General features: G+C 40.4%; 1 protein-coding gene across 2 annotated transcripts in view; it reads left to right on the top strand.

Moving 5' to 3' along the window:
• Positions 1–18,001, top strand: part of DUSP22 (dual specificity phosphatase 22) — a 43,735-nt gene extending 25,734 nt beyond the window's left edge. For both annotated transcript variants that reach the window (XM_054060071.1, XM_054060072.1), the window contains exons 4-7: positions 5,549–5,598; positions 11,733–11,807; positions 13,266–13,437; positions 16,272–18,001. In XM_054060071.1, coding sequence (XP_053916046.1) covers positions 5,549–5,598; positions 11,733–11,807; positions 13,266–13,437; positions 16,272–16,457 — 483 coding nt within the window. In that variant the 3' untranslated portion in view covers positions 16,458–18,001. The remainder of the gene's footprint in view (positions 1–5,548; positions 5,599–11,732; positions 11,808–13,265; positions 13,438–16,271) is intronic.
• Positions 18,002–19,654: the final 1,653 nt, after the last annotated feature.

The following is a 19,654-nucleotide window of genomic DNA, read 5'->3' as shown; positions in this document are numbered from 1 at the left end:
CTTTTAACTTCTGAAATTCTAGATTCAATTTTCCAGTGCTAACTAGAACCTCAGAAATGTTGTTTAAATGTGCAGTAGTGGTGGGGATATTGTTATGAAGAACATCTGTAAAAAAACATTACTTGGAAAACCCACTAAACATAAATAACAAGTAGTACCATTTTTAGTTCTTTCTCTTATTCTCATGCATACTGTTTTAGAATATGCAGTTTTATATAAAAATTGCTGGACAGTTTTCTTTTGCAAATAAATTGTCTGTTGGTATGATTTAGGGTGTAATCAAAATGAGCATCATTCCTAATGACTTCAGAATGTCTTTGGTCATTACAAAGGCGTGAACATAGTTGCTACATTTGTCTCACAGTACTGTTCTTTGCACCTTATCCTGTATGGGGTTGAAATTATTCTTGGTATTGCGTGATTAAATTTCTGTGTGCTCTTCAGAGATCCTATTCTCAGTCACTGACCCGTTATCCGATATGTAGCACTTGCAGATGTGTCATTTTGCTACTGCAAAATTCTACATGTTCTGCTAAAAAACCTTAAATGCTAGTTTTTAGCTCCTTTTTAACTAAACTGGTAAAGTTTTTATAATAAATTATAGGTAAGTATAATAGAAACAGAGTGCTCCTTATGTAACTGGACTGTTACATTCCCTGAGCACTTCATGCGATACTGCATTTAATTCCACACATTTAATTAGCTTTTTCAAAAACTAATGATATCCGGAAGGTGATGTTCTATAGTATTACTGACTTTTCCAAATGTGAGGTAACTATTCAGTTTCCAATCTTAGTAGATCGACCTCTAAAATAATCATAACTTTGAAAATTACTGTAATTCTATGAATACCTTATTAACTATAGTGTAAAACCTCTGTGTATACGTATGTGCACCCAGACGTTTTGTATTTACTGCAGCAGAACTGGCTTAGTTCTAGGATCTGTGATGAAATTATGCAAGTGTTGTCATTGTTTCTCAAATAACAGTGAATTTTACAAATTTTACTTAACTCTCGCTTGTTTCAACTTTGACAATCTTGAAATTGGAATACTTGCTCTAGTTTTGCTTGCTCTCACTGTATCGTTTTAACTGTAGCATTTAGTTTCAGGGCCTAAGAGAGACAGAAATCTAGTTTTGGTGGTTACTCTGTCTGCTGAAACAGAAAACAGAAAAATAAATTATGTTTTATTTTACTGATTTTTTGAGGTAATCTTAACAGGTTAAATACACCAAAGGAAACAGGAGTGCTGCTTTTATTCAATGAGGGCTTCAGTTAGGATCATCATGTGAATAATAAGGAAAAGGTTTAGAGAAGTATGTATGTTGGAGAGTTGGGATGTTTGGTGGTAAAGGTGATTGATGGAGAAAGTAAAGTGAGCAAAAAAAAAGTAACAAGTGGAAAGTAGTAGTGAATTCAGGTGAGCAGAAAAAAGCTGTGTTTAGCATCTCATTGACCTAGGAGCTTGGGTTTGAACAGATTCCATATATATGGAATGTTTTATTACCTGAGAATACACATAACTTCTGTTTAATTATAAACATTGGATTGAGAGATATATATATATATTTAAATGATTATTCTGGGAAAAAGCTTGTTTGGAGAAATAAGTCGCAACTGACAGCTCTCAGTTGAAGAAATGTTTGAATAACAATATATTAGCAGCCAGTATTCAAGCAATAATGGGAGTATTACTTCATGCAGGATTTAAAATAGTATTTCTTTTTTCATCAGTTTTTACAATTGCAAGTTTTTGTCCTTGCTTTGGGGTGTTTTGGGATGTGCTAGCTATTCTGTGTCACCTAGTTTATTGTATAGGTAAAGTGGTACAATACCTATTTTGAGTTGTTCTGTCCTTCCTCCACTAAATACTTCTTAGAGAGTTGTCATCATAGGCAACAAAACAGAGTTAATTTAAAAATAAATTAATAAATACAAGAGAGACTTACATATGGTTGACATCAAATTTGTATTTTGTCTTCCCATCTTTATTATTATGCAATTTTAGTTCAACTTTGGATTTTGCATTTGCAACTAGATTCAAATTTACTTAATGGAACTGCAGACTAGGTACCGATTTGAAGCTTGTTGAAATGTTCACTAGGAGCTGGCCTTCTAGGTTCTTCAGCAATCTTTTAATTTAGCTTACTGTCTTTTAGGTGCTGTTTCAGTGATTGTTGCCTTCTTACATCTCATGCTTTGCAGTTTCAGAATGGCAAACAAAGTGCTAGGTAATAAAACAGCAATGCCTCTGTCTTTCTTGCATGCCAGTACTGCATCTAAAAGGTAGACATTTATGTGCTTGGTTGGCATAAACTGTTCTACTTTGAAAGGTCCCTTTGGGACAGTTCTTAGATATTATCTGCAGTGTATGTGCACAGGAAGGACAGCAGTGTCTTGTGGCACAAATATACAAATAATATTACGAGCCTGGGTATTTAAAAAAAAAAAGTCACAGACAGCAGGGCTCGGTAATTAAGTATCTTTCTATTGCCAATATGTTTAAAAATGAAAGTCTATCCAGCGTGTGTGAGGAAAATCTAGTACCAGTAATCAACATATGAATATCTACACAGAAAATCCCTTGGAGTCTTATTTATGAATACCTGTCCCATACAGTCATGTGGTGCTGTATTTCAGGCATCCAATTATGATAGATGATATTTGATCCTATTATTATCATTGATGGTACAAACAAGAGAAACAAAACTTGATTGTAGGATGGAATCCTTGGAAGTAATCAGCTCTGGCTAAGGTGCGTTTGGGTCAAAATCACTGAGAGTTTTGCTGTTGATTTTTGTGGGAGTCAGGTTAGGTCACTGCACAGTACTTTTGAAATCCCACCTCTAACTGTTTCTGAGTTGAGTGTGTGATTATTTCCTCACAGGGAGGAGTCCATCATCACAGCCTTCCAAAACCACCGTACAAATGACATGCATTGGTCAAAATACCGAATTCCAGTAACTTTAGCCATCTCCTGTCTGAGAAGCTGATAAGGCTGATAAGCTTTTGCAAGCACAGTAGTCAAAAGAGTGCTGTGGGCTTCGCTGGAAGTTGTAGGTGCTGAAGACCTCCAGGATCAGGCTCTGGATGAGCCATTCAGTACCATGTGTGGTCTCTCAAAGGCTAGTTTCATACTTGCTTGTGGTAGTGGGAACTAGCCAGCCATGACAGAAAAAGAACATTGTGGGTCTTAAACTTGTGCTGGTGCTACTTCTGCTTTTAAAGTGAACATGATCTGAAAGCCCCTATGCACTCAGCCTGTGAAAAGCACTCTGTGTGTGCCATAGCTTCTGAAATCTGTGGAAGAACTTGCATCAGTGCATGCTGAAGGAGCGAACCTTCTGGCATATAACGTGCCCTGGAGTTAACACATCTACGTTTAATTTTCTTCCTGTTTTTTCCCTTGGTGGTGCAGAGTTACTGGCATAGTTGTCTAGAGGTGTGGGGGAAATAATAGCATGTAAATTTACTTTCAGGTCACAGGCCCTCGTTCTACTGGAGTGACTCAGTTGAAGTGATACTGGTGTCCGAGATAAACCTCTCAGATGCATCACACAAGATGCTTATTATTGTAATTAATCCGTCATAATATAATTATCATCCTTGGCTCAGCAGCCTATCAATGTATGTATTGCTTTTACATAGTCCTTCTAAACGAATGTAACTGTCAAGCCATGGTGAATCAGCTTATGGCTGTGGAGCCATCCTGGCCTCCCACTGCAGGCACCCCTTCTCCTGATACAAGGCAGGAGGAGCTACTACTCGTTGACACCATTGCCTCCCGCAGCAAGCTGCTTTAGTTTGCAAACTGGTTTCATGCTCATTCTCTCCTCTCAGGTGCGTTTTGCCATGCAGCTCTTATGAAAATGCCATGTGCTGTCACTGGCTTGGTGTTGTCCTGACGGTGCGTGCTCCCTTGGCAGGCACTGCCACATCTCTGTTGCCACACTTAGGACTGTCTGCAGAGCCTTCACCCTTCTGACTCCTTCTGAACCAGAAGGCCGTAGACAGTAGTGACTTTCCTCCGGTTGTGGCTTGCTGGGGATGGCCTGTCAGAGCAAGGAAATCTGATAAAGCGTGGAGGGGACAGGGCAGGCTCTCAAATCTGTGCAGCTGTGAAGAAGACCCTGGCTTCCCAGGTGTTCTGGGAGGGCTGAGAAAATGGCTGGTGCCATGTGCAAGTGGTGGTGAAGTGATAGGGGTGAGATATCACCAAATCTTTTGTGACGTAGTGGTGGTCGTGGTGCTGGGGGTCAGAATCTCTTCTAAAGGAAATTGCTCTGTGTAAGATGGCAAGTAAAGTAACAAAGTGCATGTAGGGGAAATTAAAGAGGGGTTTCTGAGCCAGTAAAGCAAAGGTGATATTGGAGAAGATGCTGCCTCAGGTAGCCATCGCTGTTTAGCGGTAAAAATTCCCCAGAATTCCCCCACACCCCCAGCTGGCAAATGAAATGTCTGGTAGATGCATGCTGTGTTTCATCTTTTTGGCAAAGGATCTCTTATAGGTAACATGTGTCTTATAGGTGGCATTCCATGTGTGTTGTTGAATGTGCAGGATTGTTACAGGGCTTTGCATTGTTACAGAAGGATAAACTAAGGTCCATTTTATGGTAGAACTTTTACTGTGAATGGTCTTTACCAGTACATCTAAAAAGTTCATAACTCTGCATCTGAGATAAGTCAAAAGACTTCCAGTGAATGATTTAGTTTTTGTGTGTCTGAGCTGCAACCTATATTATTGGAAGTCCTGTTTGTAAAGTTAGCTAAATATGTTTTCATAAGTGTTGTCTTAACAGTCATAGAAACAAATAGGCTTTGAAAATAAAATGACAGTTAAAATGAGCGTTGACAATGCAAAGTAGTAGTATATGATTATAGTGTTGTTTTAAATATACCCAGTAATATTTTTAATGCATCAGAAATGGTTATCTAATTTCCCTAATTGATCTTGTAAGTTATTATAATAGATGACTAAGAAAATGAGGCTAACTTTGTGGAAGAAAAGTGTGGGTTTTACAGTTGTCCTTCTTGAAATTTCCAAAAAAAATAAAACCCCAAACCCGTGACACGAACAGATTTCTTCTCTGAAATGCGTTTTCTTTGGTTTATCAACTAGGTAAAGAAAAGTGATTGCATGGGATCAAAAGAGATTGCTTATCACAATTATAGGTTGTAGCATCTGTTCAGAGAAAGGGAAGGGCAAGAGAAGCTGCTACTTAGTTTTGTTAGAAATATAAGAAGAATGAGATTTTGAACAAAGAGTTTACACCTTTTTAGTAAAATACTTCCATTTTTAAAAGCTTGCTATTGGGCCTTGCGATAAGCATGACTAAATTACATGAGGGTGTCTTAGCAACAAAGCTGAGGTGAAAACAGTGTTTTAAAATCTGGCTGCATAGAAATGATCTCTGCTTGTCTCAATAATGGTGTGCCTTCTTAAAAGTCAATAAAACTGCAGCAGTCTAGAGTAGGACTTGCATAGTGGTAGATAAATATATTTAACGTGAGTATTTTCTTCTTTTTCCTTTTTGCTTCTTTTCACAGGGAGTGAAGTATCTGTGCATTCCTGCTGCTGATTCACCCTCGCAGAACTTGTAAGTTTTCTAAATCACAGTGCCCCAGAAATCCCGCAGTACCATGATGCCTCTTTTACAGTGAGCCAAAATATCTGATTCTGATCTCTCACAAGTATTAGACAAATGTGGTTTCTAATCTGTTAAGAAAACACAGTAACACTTTATTCCAGCCACTTTGGTCCAGAGCCTGCTTTTTCTGTGTAAGGGCTTGTAGGAGGGTCAGTATGTCAACACTGTTATTCATTGTGGCTTTAAACTTTAGGAATTCCTAATGAGTCTGCCTCTAATTTAGTCCAGTTTATTCTAGCCATTGTTTTTCTATATCTTGCTCGGCTATTCTTCAGTTAGAACTAAAGACCATAATGAGAAGAAAATACTTGAAAGAGGTATGAAGCCTGGTGCTTCAAGAGTTGAAATAAATTCATTAGAGTGAGCTTTCAAGATAAAGTCCAAGTGTGCAAACTACCTCTGAAACTATCTGCTCTGAATTCCTTGAACCTGCCTTAGAAGGCCCTGCTGCTCTTAGTAGTAGACTAGTACAGTGGGGAGTTTCTGCCCTGTGGTAACTCTAGCCTTGAGGATATATGTACTGAAACTAGGGTGTCCCAGCCTCGTTCTTTCTCTACTCTGCTAACGTTCATGAAATGCTAATTGACTTTCCCTTGGTTTTAATGTTTTGAACCATCAGGCATAGCAAGTCTTGATTGATTCCAAAGAGAAATCAAAACAGGTTTTGTAAGAGAATTTGGATGGTGACCAACTCTTTCTTCTAGAGCTTACTGTTTATGTTGGGGAAGGGTGAGGGGGGTTTCAGCCACATCCTGCTACCAAGTTTTGTAGAGAAACAAGTAGTTGAAAGAGTCCTGGTAGGTACAAAAGGAAATGCAGCACTTCTTTTCTCTCACATCACAGCAGTGTTCTGGCTCATGCTTTCGGGGGATATTTTTAGAGTATTTTTCTACTCTACCCTAGAAAGATTCCAGCACAGCATTTGATGTCTGGTGATTTGCCTTTTCATTCTGCATTTCTGTCTTGATTTTTGGGGGAAGGGGAAAATAACCCTGTTCATCCACCACTCACACAAAATCCCCCAATCCCCAACAAAAGCCACCCCTAAATTTCAAGACAGGTGTGAGAATTTTTGTGACCTTAATACTTAAAAAAAAATAAATTTATTTTTATTTACTGTAAAAGTCCTTTTGAGATTAGAGGAAAACATTCACATGTCATTAGTTGATCGTTGGAATGCTAAGATCTGTGTAGTATTTCTGAAGATGTTTTGCAAATCTTCTTCCTTTGTTAATAGAGATCTGTATCAGTTGGGAATAGAAATAGAAAGGATGGCATCTGTGATGAGCATTAATTGATGAACAATTCAGCCCCTCCTTCACTCTTGTGTATATCAAGGAGTTATATTGAAAAATCACCTTCAGCGCCTGAACTATCTGGTGCAGTACCAAAGCTCTTAGAGCTTCAGTAAGAAGATACAATATTTGCATGAGTATTGTTTCTGTTATGCTGCAGGCATCCAAAATACTTGCTTTTGGTATCAGGTGGTTGCAAGCAAACGTCATAACTTCTAATAATGATACATTTTATCACTTAAAATAAAACTTGATGAGTAACTGAAAAAAAATTCTTCCTAATACCTAGTCTAAACTTCTACTCATTTAGTTTAAAACCATTACCCCTTGTCGTATTGCTATAGGCCCTGCTGAACAGTTTTTCCTCATCTTTCCTATAAGCCCCCTTTAAGTATTGAAAGGACACAATAAGGTCTCCTTGGAGTCCTCTCTTCTCCAAGATGAACAACCCCAACTCTTTCAGCCTCTTTTCATATGAGGGGTCTTCCAGGCCTTTGGTAATTTTGGTGACTCTCCTCTGGACCCACTTCAACAGGTCCATGTCTTTCCTATGCTGAGACCTCCAGACCTGGATTCAGTAGTCTAGGTGTGGTCTCACAAGAGCAGAGCAGAGGAGCAGAATCACCTCCCTTGACCTGCTGGCCACGCCTCTTTTGATGTAACCCAGGATACAGTTGGTCTTCTAGGCTGCAAGTGCTTCTGTTGAGCTTCTTGTCAATCAGCACCCCAAGTCCTCTGCAGGGTTGCTCTCAATCTCTTCATGCCCCAGCCTGTAGGGTTGGAGCCTGGGGATCATTCCGATCCAAAATGCAGGACCTTGCATTTTGCCTTGTTGAACCTCATGAGGTTTTCACAAGCCCACTTCTCCAGCTTGTCATGGTCCCTCTGGATAGCATCCTGTCTTTCAGGGGAGTCAGCCTCACCGCTCAGCTTGATGTCATCTGCAGACTTGCTGAGGGTGCACTTGATCCCATCTCCTATGTTATTGATGAAGTTTTGATTGACCAGTTAACACTGGTCATACTTGATTTGAAGTATTGATTGACCAGTTAACACTGGTCCCAGAAGAGACCCCTGACAGACACTCCTTGTCACTGATCTCCATCTGGACATTGAACCATTGACCACTACCCTCTGGTTGCGACCATCTGACCGATTTCTTATCCACCAAATAGTCCATCTATCAAATCCATATCTCTCCAATTTAGAGAGAAGGATGTTGTGGGGGACTGTGTCAAAGACCTTAGAGAAGTCCAGATAAATTACCTCTGTGGGTCTTCCCTTGTCCACTGATATAGTCGCTCACTCATAGAAGGCCATTAGGTCGGTGAGGCAGGACTTTGGTGAAGCCATGCTGGCTGTCTCAAATCACCTCCCTGTCTTCCACACGCCTTAGCATCTGCCTTAGTCTTTTCTGTCTTTCCCAACAGGAAGTTTGTCAGAAGCTTTGCTGCTACTTTGCAACTGCTGGCACATTGATAAGGTCCAACTGAAAGACTTCACCCACTGAATTTTGAGACTCAGCTCTTAATTCATTTCAGCTCAGTGTTCATGAGGGAAACTTCTGGTTTATTATGTGTGCAATGCTCCAAGTAAGCTTGTTTAGTGGAGTTCCCATCCTCAGAGGAATTGAGGGAATACAGCCAGGATTACCCTGTTAACACGTGGGTGTTCACTAAAATGTCTTAAAAGCTGGCTTCTATTCCCACGTTCTGCATGTTCTGCTTCTACTAAGTGTGGGAAACAAGCAGTTGCTTTTGAGACTCAAGGTGCTTCCTAGGCACTTAATTCGTGTTTTCCTAGGATTGTGAGAATTTTACGTTAGGTCTTTGACTTCTGTAGAAATGTCATCTCTTATAGAACCTGTTGCTAAAAAGCTAATTCTATAGAAATCTAATTTTTCCTTCCTGTGCTGTTCCAGGTAGTTGTCTTAAGTGATGTGTTTCTAAGGGACTAACCTCCAACAGTCAGGCTGTTAGTGGTGATAATACAGAAGCCAGATAACCTATTAAGAAAAGACCTTGAGGTGGATCTTTGTTGCATTTACATTGCCACAGGAAAGAATCATCAAGATACCTCTTATCTGATTCAGATGCTTTTTTTTAACCTTCATGATATTCGTAGAAGTCTGATTCGCAGATGTAGATCTGGTATCATAACTCTGCCCTCAGCCTAGTTTTGGATTATCCAGCTTGTTAATGCCTAAGTTTACGTAACTTTTAGAACATGCTGGTAGGAGCACTGTACTGATTCTTCTTCCTGCGGTATTTTCCCTGTGAAGATGATGCAGTTCAGGACTCGACTTTTAAGCTGGTAGATGTAAAAGACAGATATCATGTAATAAATGGTCTTGAAGTAACTGCTCAGTCCAGCAAATAGGCTGCGGATCAACACATTTGTCAAGTACTTTCCTGTTACAGATGACAACTCTTTTGTGGTTAATGTAAGACTTGCAGTTCTTCTTTGTGTCTGGCACTTGCCACACAGCTAACTGGTCCTCAGTCTTAGTTATCATGTAAATATGGTTTGTACTATAACTTTGAAAATTAGTTTCACAGAAAACTATGTCTGCTGGAACAGCAGAGACCCCAGTGCAATAGGGTTGTGGAGGAGTACGTTTCTCCTTTTCTCTGACTCAAGGTGAGGAGGGGCTGTGGTTCTGCAGAGCAGAAACTTGGCTATTTCTCTTCTCATTTTCATGTGTGCCTGTAAACAGTTTGTACTTGACAGTGTTTCAGCAGACTGAGTATCAAGTAATAAGGAGGGGTAAATAAAAGTGAGTGAATGGAGTTCACTGCTAGCTATATTTACTACCTTGCAAAGGTGTTATGCTCATTTGCAGATATTTTTCAATCCAAAGCATTGAGGTGTTTAAACAAAACTTGTGCTAGACCATTGAAGTGAATTCACTGGTGATTGGAGCTGCACTGTTAGCCAGATTTTCTAGAGAGAAAGTGAAAACATGGCTGTATGAGAAGATTGGGATGTTTTCAATCCAGCCCTAGGCAAGTTTCATTTCACTGAATCCATTCCATCTTGGATAAGTGCTCCTTCATTGTGCAATATCAATGCCTCTTGGACACACAGCCCAACACCTCATTTGTCCCCTCAGTTCATTTATGTGAAGCTGCTCATGTGCCCCAGGCAGACCTGAGTGCCATGAGTTGTTAGAACTCAGCCAGTGGAAATATTTTGGAGCAGCAGTCTGAGTAGAAATGCATTGATAAGGCTTCCTCCCTCTTCTTCACTCATCCCACATATTTAATCAGTTTCTTGAGAAACAAAATCCTGAGTTGACCTGCTGCCCTGAAGATTGGGATTGCATCGTGCCTTGAGATTCTCCAAATAAGTCACTCAGGTCTTCTCCAGCAGTTTTCTCCATGTTGTATCCAGTGATGCAAGAACTGCCTTGAAGAGGGAGTCCTGGGCTTTTGGATTCCTCTTTTTGGATATATCTGCTTAGACAGTATTGGTTTGCAAGTTCCACAGGCACTACCACTCTATTGCATCACTGTTGTCCTCTTTTAGGTCTTAGTGGTTATAGCATCATCAGCTGCACTGTTGGGCAGGAAGGAAAGCTTCCTTTTATGTGGGTATTCCTGATTTTTGTGTGGCTGCTGGTGCTGGGCTGAGGTTATTTTCTTTTAACCTTGTGGTGTAATATTCACCCTGAGAGGGGAAACATCTTGAGTACAGGACGTTGTGTTTCATGGGTGTTGAGTGCAGTGTGCTTTCAGGTTCGTCTTTGCCAGTAAGCTTGGTACTGACTGCACCTTAAGAATCACTCTCCTCTGTCTATTTGTTACACACGTTGCTACTGCTTTAGAGCTTAAATTGCAAGAGCACTCAAATGCCTCAATAAACTTGTGCCTTGCCCCTGTGATAAATTGGAGGCAGCCCTAAAGGCTTTAGAGTCTGAAAGGCAGAGAGGCAGAGTGAGCAACTTGGGGCTGGGATGTAAAGAGGTGATGTTGCAGATTTGCTGAGATAATGACAGCTGCCCAGTCACCTTCCTTAAGACTTGCCCCTCTTATAATGAAAAGGACAATAAGAGTACAGACATCAGGCTTTGTAAACAGTCTTCATCTTCTCCATGTTTTCTCCTAGCACTGCTTAAAAAAGGTAGGCTGTAGGCAGGGGTTTGCTGACACCCTGAATAAGGGCAGGCAGAAGGGGTGCTGCACTCTGAGGGGAGAAGACTAGAAGGAGCTGAGGAAGCCAGGGCTTGATGTGAGATTTTTTCATAGTGTGGACAAAAGGGGAAGATTTAATGTTGCCAAGAAGACAATCATAATATTTATACATGTCCTAGTACGTGGCTTGAAGGAGGAGGTGAAGTCAAACTTAAGCTTAAGTTTGGGTAGCAGGTAGTGGATGCATCTTTGTGAGAGACAATATACATTGAGAACTATTCCTGTAGTTGTACTGAGTTTCAGCTGCCATCTGAGCATATGGGAGAGCATACAAGGTTATGTTACTACTTTAAAGGGGAATAAAACAGAAGCTGAAATACAAACCTAACAGTCGTAAGAATAAGGCATTTGTTAATGTTTATCACACTGTAGTACCTAAGTTACCAGTTTCTTCTCCTGGTAGATTGGAGAATAACTATGCCAGTGAGTATTGCGTTTCGTTGGCAGACACTAAGTTGCACCTTATGAGATCTGTACTCAGTTCTAAATTCTTGAAACAGCATTAAATGAGCTTTCAGATACATTTTTCTCTTTCTAAGTAGTGATTTTACTAAGTTGAGCAATTTCTTAATTCCCATTCTGCTTCTGTTTTCAGGGCAAGGCATTTCAGAGAGAGCATCAAGTTTATCCATGAGTGCCGGCTTACAGGTGAAGGCTGCCTAGTTCACTGGTATGTATACCACTGGCTAAAAAAAAATTCCTAAGAGATTCTCTGCCTTGATTTGGATGTTCATCATTTTAATGATGTTAGTGTTCGTCTCCATTTCATAGCAAGATCCACTTGGACTGAAATGCCCCTGTATTTGAAGAGCCCCAGAAGCCTTGCAAATGTTATTTATGCCGCCTGCTAGGACTTTTGATTCACTGGGGTGAGCAGCTGCCAGGAGATAAAAGGAACCCGAGAAATTTCTCTTGACTTTCTCTTCTTATCAAACTTTCTATAGCATTGATTTAATTAGAGATATGTTGACTAGAGAGTATTATTTATTTCCCATTATTTTCCCACTGTATGTCTAAAGATGATTTCCATAATCCTCATAATTTGATTAGTTTCTATAATGGCTATTTTGGTGACTTCAGAGTTTCTAAAAGAAAATTTCTCCAAGCAGGAATTGATTTTATTTTCCTCTTTTTTTCTTTAAACTGCTGAAGCATTTGAACATCGTATCTGTTAGGAGCAAGTCTCTGATTGGAGAGATGCTCCTGGGAATGTAGGGAACAGAAAAGGGAATCCCACTCTGATTTTTTTCTTCTATCTGCTATTGGCTGTATTCTTTGTGCTGTATTCTTGTGATTTGAACACTGTGCTTGTACTCAGGCCCTGCGCATAGATCCTCGGTTTGCTACTGACTTGTGATAGAGTTGTGCATGCATGAGTCATTTGGTCATTTGCCATGTTTGTTTGAATTGTGATAGAGTTTTAAAAAACACATACTTAAATTTGTAAAGCATTTCAAAAGCATAAAATGTTCTCAAAATGCCAAGTGAAAAAGTCTAGTGTAAGTGTAACTCAAACACATACTTTATACTCACAGCAGTAATAGTTCAGAGGTTTTTGTTCAGTGCTGTCAAACCAGTAATAGTCAATGATTCTGTCTTTATCCCAGCATTGCACACGGGGAAACTGGAGTCTTGAGAGTTGAAGTTACAATGCATGGATAACAGAAAGAGGAAAAGAGCTCAAGTAATCAGACATACGTACTTTTAACAGTTCAGTTAAAGTTTGTTTCAGCCCAATGAAATCAAAACCTTTATTCATAGTGGAGAGGGAATAGACATTTTTCACTGCTCTGATCTATATAGGCAGAAGAAAATGGGTGAATTATTTCCAACTTATTAAAGAAAAAAATCTTAGAACATGTATACTGTCTCTTGTGATGACTTAATGCTTATTCCATCCTTCCTAGTCTCTCAAGAGTTGACATTCAGAACTTCCTTGATCTTGTCATAGGTTTGTTCTGATGCATTTGAAAAAGCGGCACCAAAACATTTAACTCAAATATTGTAACATTGCTTCCTGGTGGCAAGCAACACAGCAGTCTGCTGTGATGTTGGGAAGTGCTGCTTTTAATTGTGGTAGATGAAGTACAGCACTACTTCAATTTGTTGCACCTCCTTTTTCATGCAGTCTTGCAGGTGTCTCCAGGAGTGTAACATTGGTGGTTGCTTACATCATGACCATCACAGACTTTGGTTGGGAAGATGCACTGTCTGTTGTCCGTGCAGCGAGATCCTGTGCCAATCCTAACATGGGCTTCCAGAGGCAGCTACAGGACTTTGAAAAACACGATGTTGATCAGGTAAGTGAACTAGAGACAAATGAACTGTGAAACACAACCCCAAATCTCAGATTGTGGGCTACTTCTCATTATTTTGAGATTTGGGTGGTTTATCTGATTCCCTGATTTTGCTTTGAGGGGTTGGCTTCTTGGCCAAGCCTGCTCCACTGAGGAGATTCGAATAGCACTGAAGATATCAGGAAATGCTAGATGAGAGAAGAGACAAAGCACATCTAAACACACCTCCTGCCCAGCTGTGTTCTCAGTCCAGTGATTGCTTCATGTGTGCCAAGAAGCAATACAAGACTGACACCTTTAGAGGAGTAAAAACTAAAGAGTGAGTTGCTCAGAATGCAGCAGAAAAACCAACCTATAGGTACCAATTGCATAAAAACAGTAGGTTTCCCCCTAACACATTCATTTGTAATAGTAAGCAGCAAAGAAATCATAATCAGAAATCTTTGCTATCCAGGAGCTAAACTAGGTTCTCATTATGACTTACATGTCATGTTCCCTCCCGCCTTCTGTGGGTGAGACTCGGTAAATTTTCTTGTGTGTAGAACAGCCTCAAATCTGACCCTTTTTTTTCTTCTTAACCTTTAAAGGCTTTATAGGACTTGGAGAATTGAAGGAACAGTAGGACTGCAAAGTGGTTTTCAGAAAACAAAAATGAGTTTCTTACCCCAAAAAAGAACCATCCCACGCAAAAGACCTGCTCCCCGTGGGTGATGGGTGACTTCCACTTATGTTAACAGCCTACCCTGGCTGTCCCCTCTATTTTCCATTGCTCAGCATGTTGCTGTTCTCTGGGCTTTTATGCCTATTGCGCTTATTAAAAATCAACAACAACAACAGAAGCAAACCAAAATCAGAAAGCAAAATACATGAGGCAAAGATGTTGGGTTTTTAGTTCATCCTGCTGCAGAAGGCTCAAAGTTTAGAAATTACCATTTGTTTTGCATGATGCAGTTTGCAACTGTAAATATTTGCGTGTTTTTAATATTTAACTGAATGTTTCCTGGATCGTTTGGAACTGGTGTAGATGGTAGAGTAACTGATTTTTAAGAGACAGAAGTCAGAGGGGGACTTTCCAGACTTGTCTCCTTCCTCCCTTACAGTCATTTCTACTCTAATTGGTCTGGGCTAACAGCAATGACAATTAAGGCTGTATGCAAATAGCCTGATAAAGACAGTAACGTCTCTCTTTTTTCATCCACCATGGACGACACATTCGGCCTTTTTTTCACTGAGGGGGAGGCAGAAGTTTGCAAAAAGAAGTATCCACCTGTAGTCACTGGCTGGGCTGTAGTTTCCTACTGTCTCTTAACAGCAACCACATCCTTAGCAGGTGTCTGTTTACACACCTGATATCAGTGGAATAATGCCATCTGCCAAGGGCGTAAACTTTTTTCTGATTTCAGCAGTATGGGTGTTTTGCTGTGCCACTGTAGGGTGGTGGCCTGTGGGTTTTTTGGAATATGAGTCGTTTAGATCTTTTTCTTACAGAAAGGAATTTAGTCACTAAAGTGATTACATGTTTTGCACCAATTCTGAATTTCCACACGGTAGCTGGAGGCTTCAGATTTGACTCAGGACCGTAATATCTTTTAGAAATAGGAAGAACTAACTTTGTTGAGGTCTTGTCTCCCAGTGTCCTGGTAAATGATCTTATGGATAAAGCTATCCATGAGCCCCAAACAGGACAAAGCTATGAAACTTAAGGCTTGAAAAATTATCACAAGAATAGTACCTCCACTGGGACAGAACAGGTGGGGTCAGTGTCTACTTTCTGCTTCTGCAGAGAAGAGCAACAGGATTGTCAGGAATGACTAAGTGGACTCAAATTCTTCAACTAGCAAAGAAATGACAGAGAAGGATGAGGTAAAGGTCTATAAAGTTGAGCAGAATAGAGAAACAGGTGTGATTTCCACTCTTCCCTGTAATGTGAGAGGGAGTTATCAATTGGCAGGTCTCAATCAAGGAAAAAGAGGGAGTTTTCTACAATATGTACTTATGGAGCTTGTTGGCATACAGATATCTTGTAAAAATGTGGAGATTCTGAAAGTGATCTCATGGCAGAAAAATTCATTTGCTGCTATGAAACACAAAGGTAAGTGAGCTGAAAATTGCTGGAAGGTGAGGAAATGAGCAGGAAAATGGTCCCAGCATTATTGCCCTGCCATTGCCTGATTCAGGATACAGAGTTGGATTCACCTTCAGCTGGATCTGGTACATCTGTCGCCATGTACCATATTCAGTCATTTGTGTACTAACATATAGGGTTCCATTCTATAACTTCTAAAGCTCCTAATCTTTTTCTTCCTAGACGATAACCTTTCCTGATATCTGCGGTACGTTTTTTCACTACTGGTGTTTGTGAGTTCAGGATGAGAAACCCATATGAGTGGTTCACTTTCTGATTTTCAACCCTCTTGCAAAGTCACCCCTCTGCCCTGTTGTGACTTGGGCAGATGGGCCGATCATATTGGCTTTCATGCTTATTAATCTAATTCCATGTGCGGTGAGATGTGTGCAGTGAGATGAGGATGCTTTTAAGTCCAGGATGTCTTTGCCTGGTGTGTGTTCCTTACTCCGTATTACTTTGGTTGGCCAACCTGTTATGCAAGTGTCATTTTATGGGATGTAAGATACCTAGGTGATCTCATATGCGTGTTCCTGTGCCTGTGTATTCTGTGGTACTATTGAAGGACATGCAATATTTGGAGCACCTTTCTTTAAACTATTTGTGTTTTTAAAGGCTCTTGAAATTTTGTAGGACAGGATGGAGTGTTACTTCTGCATCAATCTCATGTTATTGTTTCATCATACTATATATATGTGTTCCATTTCTGCAGTTCAGGCAGTGGCTGAAAGAAGAATATGGGGAAAACTCTTCTCAGGATCTGCAAGAAGCCAAAAATCTTCTGAGCAAATATAAAGAGCAGGCAGAGTTGCAGCAGAGTACTGGAGGAAGACAATGGAATAACAACTTCTCATCTGTGCCATCTCTCTCATACAGCAACTACACAACAGAGACCTAATCATAGGAGGTTGATTTTTTTTTTTTTTCTTTCTACCTTTGGAAAACATCTTGCCATAATTTCCATCCCATCTTCAAGACTCTCAGCAGTAATCATACAGTTGATTTGTTGAAAGCTTCTTGGTAAAAATACTACATTATGTGTGTGTGTATGAGTGTGTTTCACACAGTTTATAATTTGGGCAGGATCGAGCGCTCTGTATGCCCAGAGACTTGATCCCAGTTACCGTGGCTGAGGCAGTTTGCCAGCCAGCCACAGCTATTATCCCCTTATGCCCACATTGCCTGGCATTTGCTGTGAGGGTAGCTCAACTCCTGTCATTGCGAGCTAGCAAAGGGCTCTGAGAGATGAAGTCTGGTGATTTGAGCTGTGGCAGTTTGACATCTCTACACTATACGTGTGGCAAAGATGTTTTTGCATCTGAAGAACGGAACTCAAGTCTGTGTCTCTGTTGCTCCTGTTCACAGCCCATTGGCAAGTAGTAGCGTGGAGGTGGGCTTGAACTTGAATGCTAGGCTGTAAATTGGAGCAGGTGAGATATGGGTACATGTACCTTTCTACCAACAGTAGCATCTAGCAGAGAAATGGGACAGACAGCTCTGAGTAATATCTTCAACTGCCACAGTTGTACTTGCTTCAGTGCACGTGAGACAGAGCTGTTGGTAGAACTGCCACAGACCAAGAGCACCGAGACTATTACCACAGCTCAGCTGATGTGCAGTGATTTAAGCCGTGGTCCCTTTATTGTGCATCTGGTCTCCCAACATAAGCTTGTCTGGAGAGTAGTTTATCAGGTCTCTGGTGCCGCTGAACTTCATTCCCTGTGGAACACGTGCCTCTTCAACACACACCCCTGCGCACATGATAACGTGTCTCCAAAGAGTGGGCTCTGTGTGAGCGCGAGCACCTGTTTCTTTGCTTGTGCTGTGGTTTGCTCTTTGACTTCAGCTACCTCAGAAATGCTGTTCTTGTCATTGTGGTTGTAAATGCAACCTTAAAAATTGCCTTGTGTAATCTTAATCTGACACTGAGTGAAGTTAAGTGTGTGTGTGGGGGTGTGTGCGAGTGTGTGTGCGTGCATGTATATTTCACAAATGTCTGTATTTGAGAAGTTTTTCTGTTTTCTTTTAAAATTGCCCATATTTCTCACTGGTTTAAAAATTGAGTTGTTTGGATTCAACTTTCTTCCATTTAAAAACCACTATATATTTTACTGTGATCAGATTTGTAGGAACGTATTTGTAAAATATATTTTAAAGTAGTTTAAAATTAGGGGCCGTACTCTGCTTTTGATAATATTGTGCGATGCTGGAATGGAGCCATTGTCTGAGTCAAGTGTATTCTAAGAGTGTAACTTAAAATATGTCACCAGGGATACTGGACAGTGTGTTAATTTCTGACTGTGTGATGGAGGCTGGCACTGATGCCAAGATCATGGTTTCTTGTCTTTGATTCAGAGAATGAAAGATCTATTTTTTCTTGAAGATTCCAGAAAATAGAAAATACCTCCCAAACAGACAGAATATTTAAAAAAGAGAAACAAAGCCAAACCCGTAATTTGTTTAAAAGCAATGTATACCATGCTAAAAGCTGAGCACTGAGCAAGAAGCAGTCAGCAGACTAGATAGACTGTTGTCTCTTTCTTTGGTCCTGTGACCTCCTATCCCTTCATAAAATTCCTCTTCGTGGGATTTCCTGCTTGCTTTGGATGGCAGTGAATTCTTTGGATGGGAGGGAGACTTTTGGGGTCAAGTAAGCTCTGGCTGTTAAATATCTGTTGTTAACCATCTTCAAAAATATATATATTATGGCTCGTGAAATACATGTCAATATTTGCCAAAAAGGAAAAAAGGGAATGGGATGGAACTGGCCTGAGTCCAGGCCTACATCAGGGTTCTCATTGCACTAAGTGCTTTAATATACTGAACAAAGCAAGAGCATAATAATTGTGTGCAGAAAGGGATGCTGACGGATTTGTCAAAGATGCTGCAACTGACTTTGTTTTCAAGCTTGTTGCTAAGTGAACCACTGCCTCTTTGGGATATCCAGCAACTGCGCTGTGTTTGCCTGGTAACTGAAGTATTTGACTTTTCTCAAAGATGTTGGTCTGCAATAATTGGCTGTGTAGAAATTCCAGCATGGCAGAGCCCATGTTGGCAACTCCCCTCTGTGCTCTGAGGGCAGGTGTGGTGATTGGAAAATGCTTTCTTCCATAAGAGGGTCTGACACATGTTCAGGATGCTGGTCCTTTTGTTCAGCCCTCTACGCATAATAGAATACATAGTGCAACTTCAGACTGTCTGCAAAGGGCAGCTCTGGCAGAAGCGTTTTGCCAGTGCTTTTGGAGGTATCCAGTCCGTCCATCCTGTAGTTGACTGCCAGCACTATGTATCCCATAACACTTCTGGCACTCTTATCCTTGCAGTAGTAACCCCGTGAGTGCTGGTAAGTTGACAGGTTTTTTTTTCTTTTCTGACAAATACAAGGCAGAACGGGAAATACTTGTTAATAATTGTGTGTCCCAAGATTATTCTGTATTGGATTTTTTTAATAGTTTGGTTATCCCCAAGTCATTCCCACAAAAAGGATTTTTTTTAGAACTAAGTTTGGCTTCAGGGCCATATAGCCACATCAATGTGCATTATGCTGCAGCTCGAAAGCAGATACAGGGTAAAGCAGGAAGATGGAAGGCATGCCATATTGTCAGCAAGTGGAAGTGCTTCTCTCTTTTTAAGACAGAAGAGGTATTCTCTGTAGTCATTTGCTTCTACATCTTGTTTAGTGGCCTGTACATACTGCATACTGCATTTAAGAGTGGTAAAATTGCTACAGGAGTTGAAGAAAACCTGAACCTTGTTCGCCCATGTAGGGAACAGAATGATAGTTTACTCCTTTGTAACCACAAGGTGCAGAAGAAAGGGTAGCTATAGTTCTTGCCCTTGGCCGTTTTAGAAAGGGAGAGGAGCTAACACAGACCGAGAACGTGACATGATTTGTCTTCCAACCAGCCTTTCAGTGGCAGTTTGTAGGACTTCCAGCTGTCTGGAACATGACTTAGGTCTCCGTCCACCTCTTAGTAGTTGGCCTTTATAGTGTAGGCGATGCATTCAGTTACTTTGTTTCTGTGCCTCTAAACACTGTCCTCCTTTTGATGTTCACTGGAAAATGTATAAAGTTTATAACACCTTACTGGATAT

Source organism: Cuculus canorus, chromosome 2 (genome assembly GCF_017976375.1).
Source record: "Cuculus canorus isolate bCucCan1 chromosome 2, bCucCan1.pri, whole genome shotgun sequence".
NCBI lineage: Eukaryota > Metazoa > Chordata > Aves > Cuculiformes > Cuculidae > Cuculus > Cuculus canorus.
The sequence above is the reverse complement of the archived record's forward strand: the minus strand, read 5'-3'. Positions and strand labels throughout refer to the sequence as shown.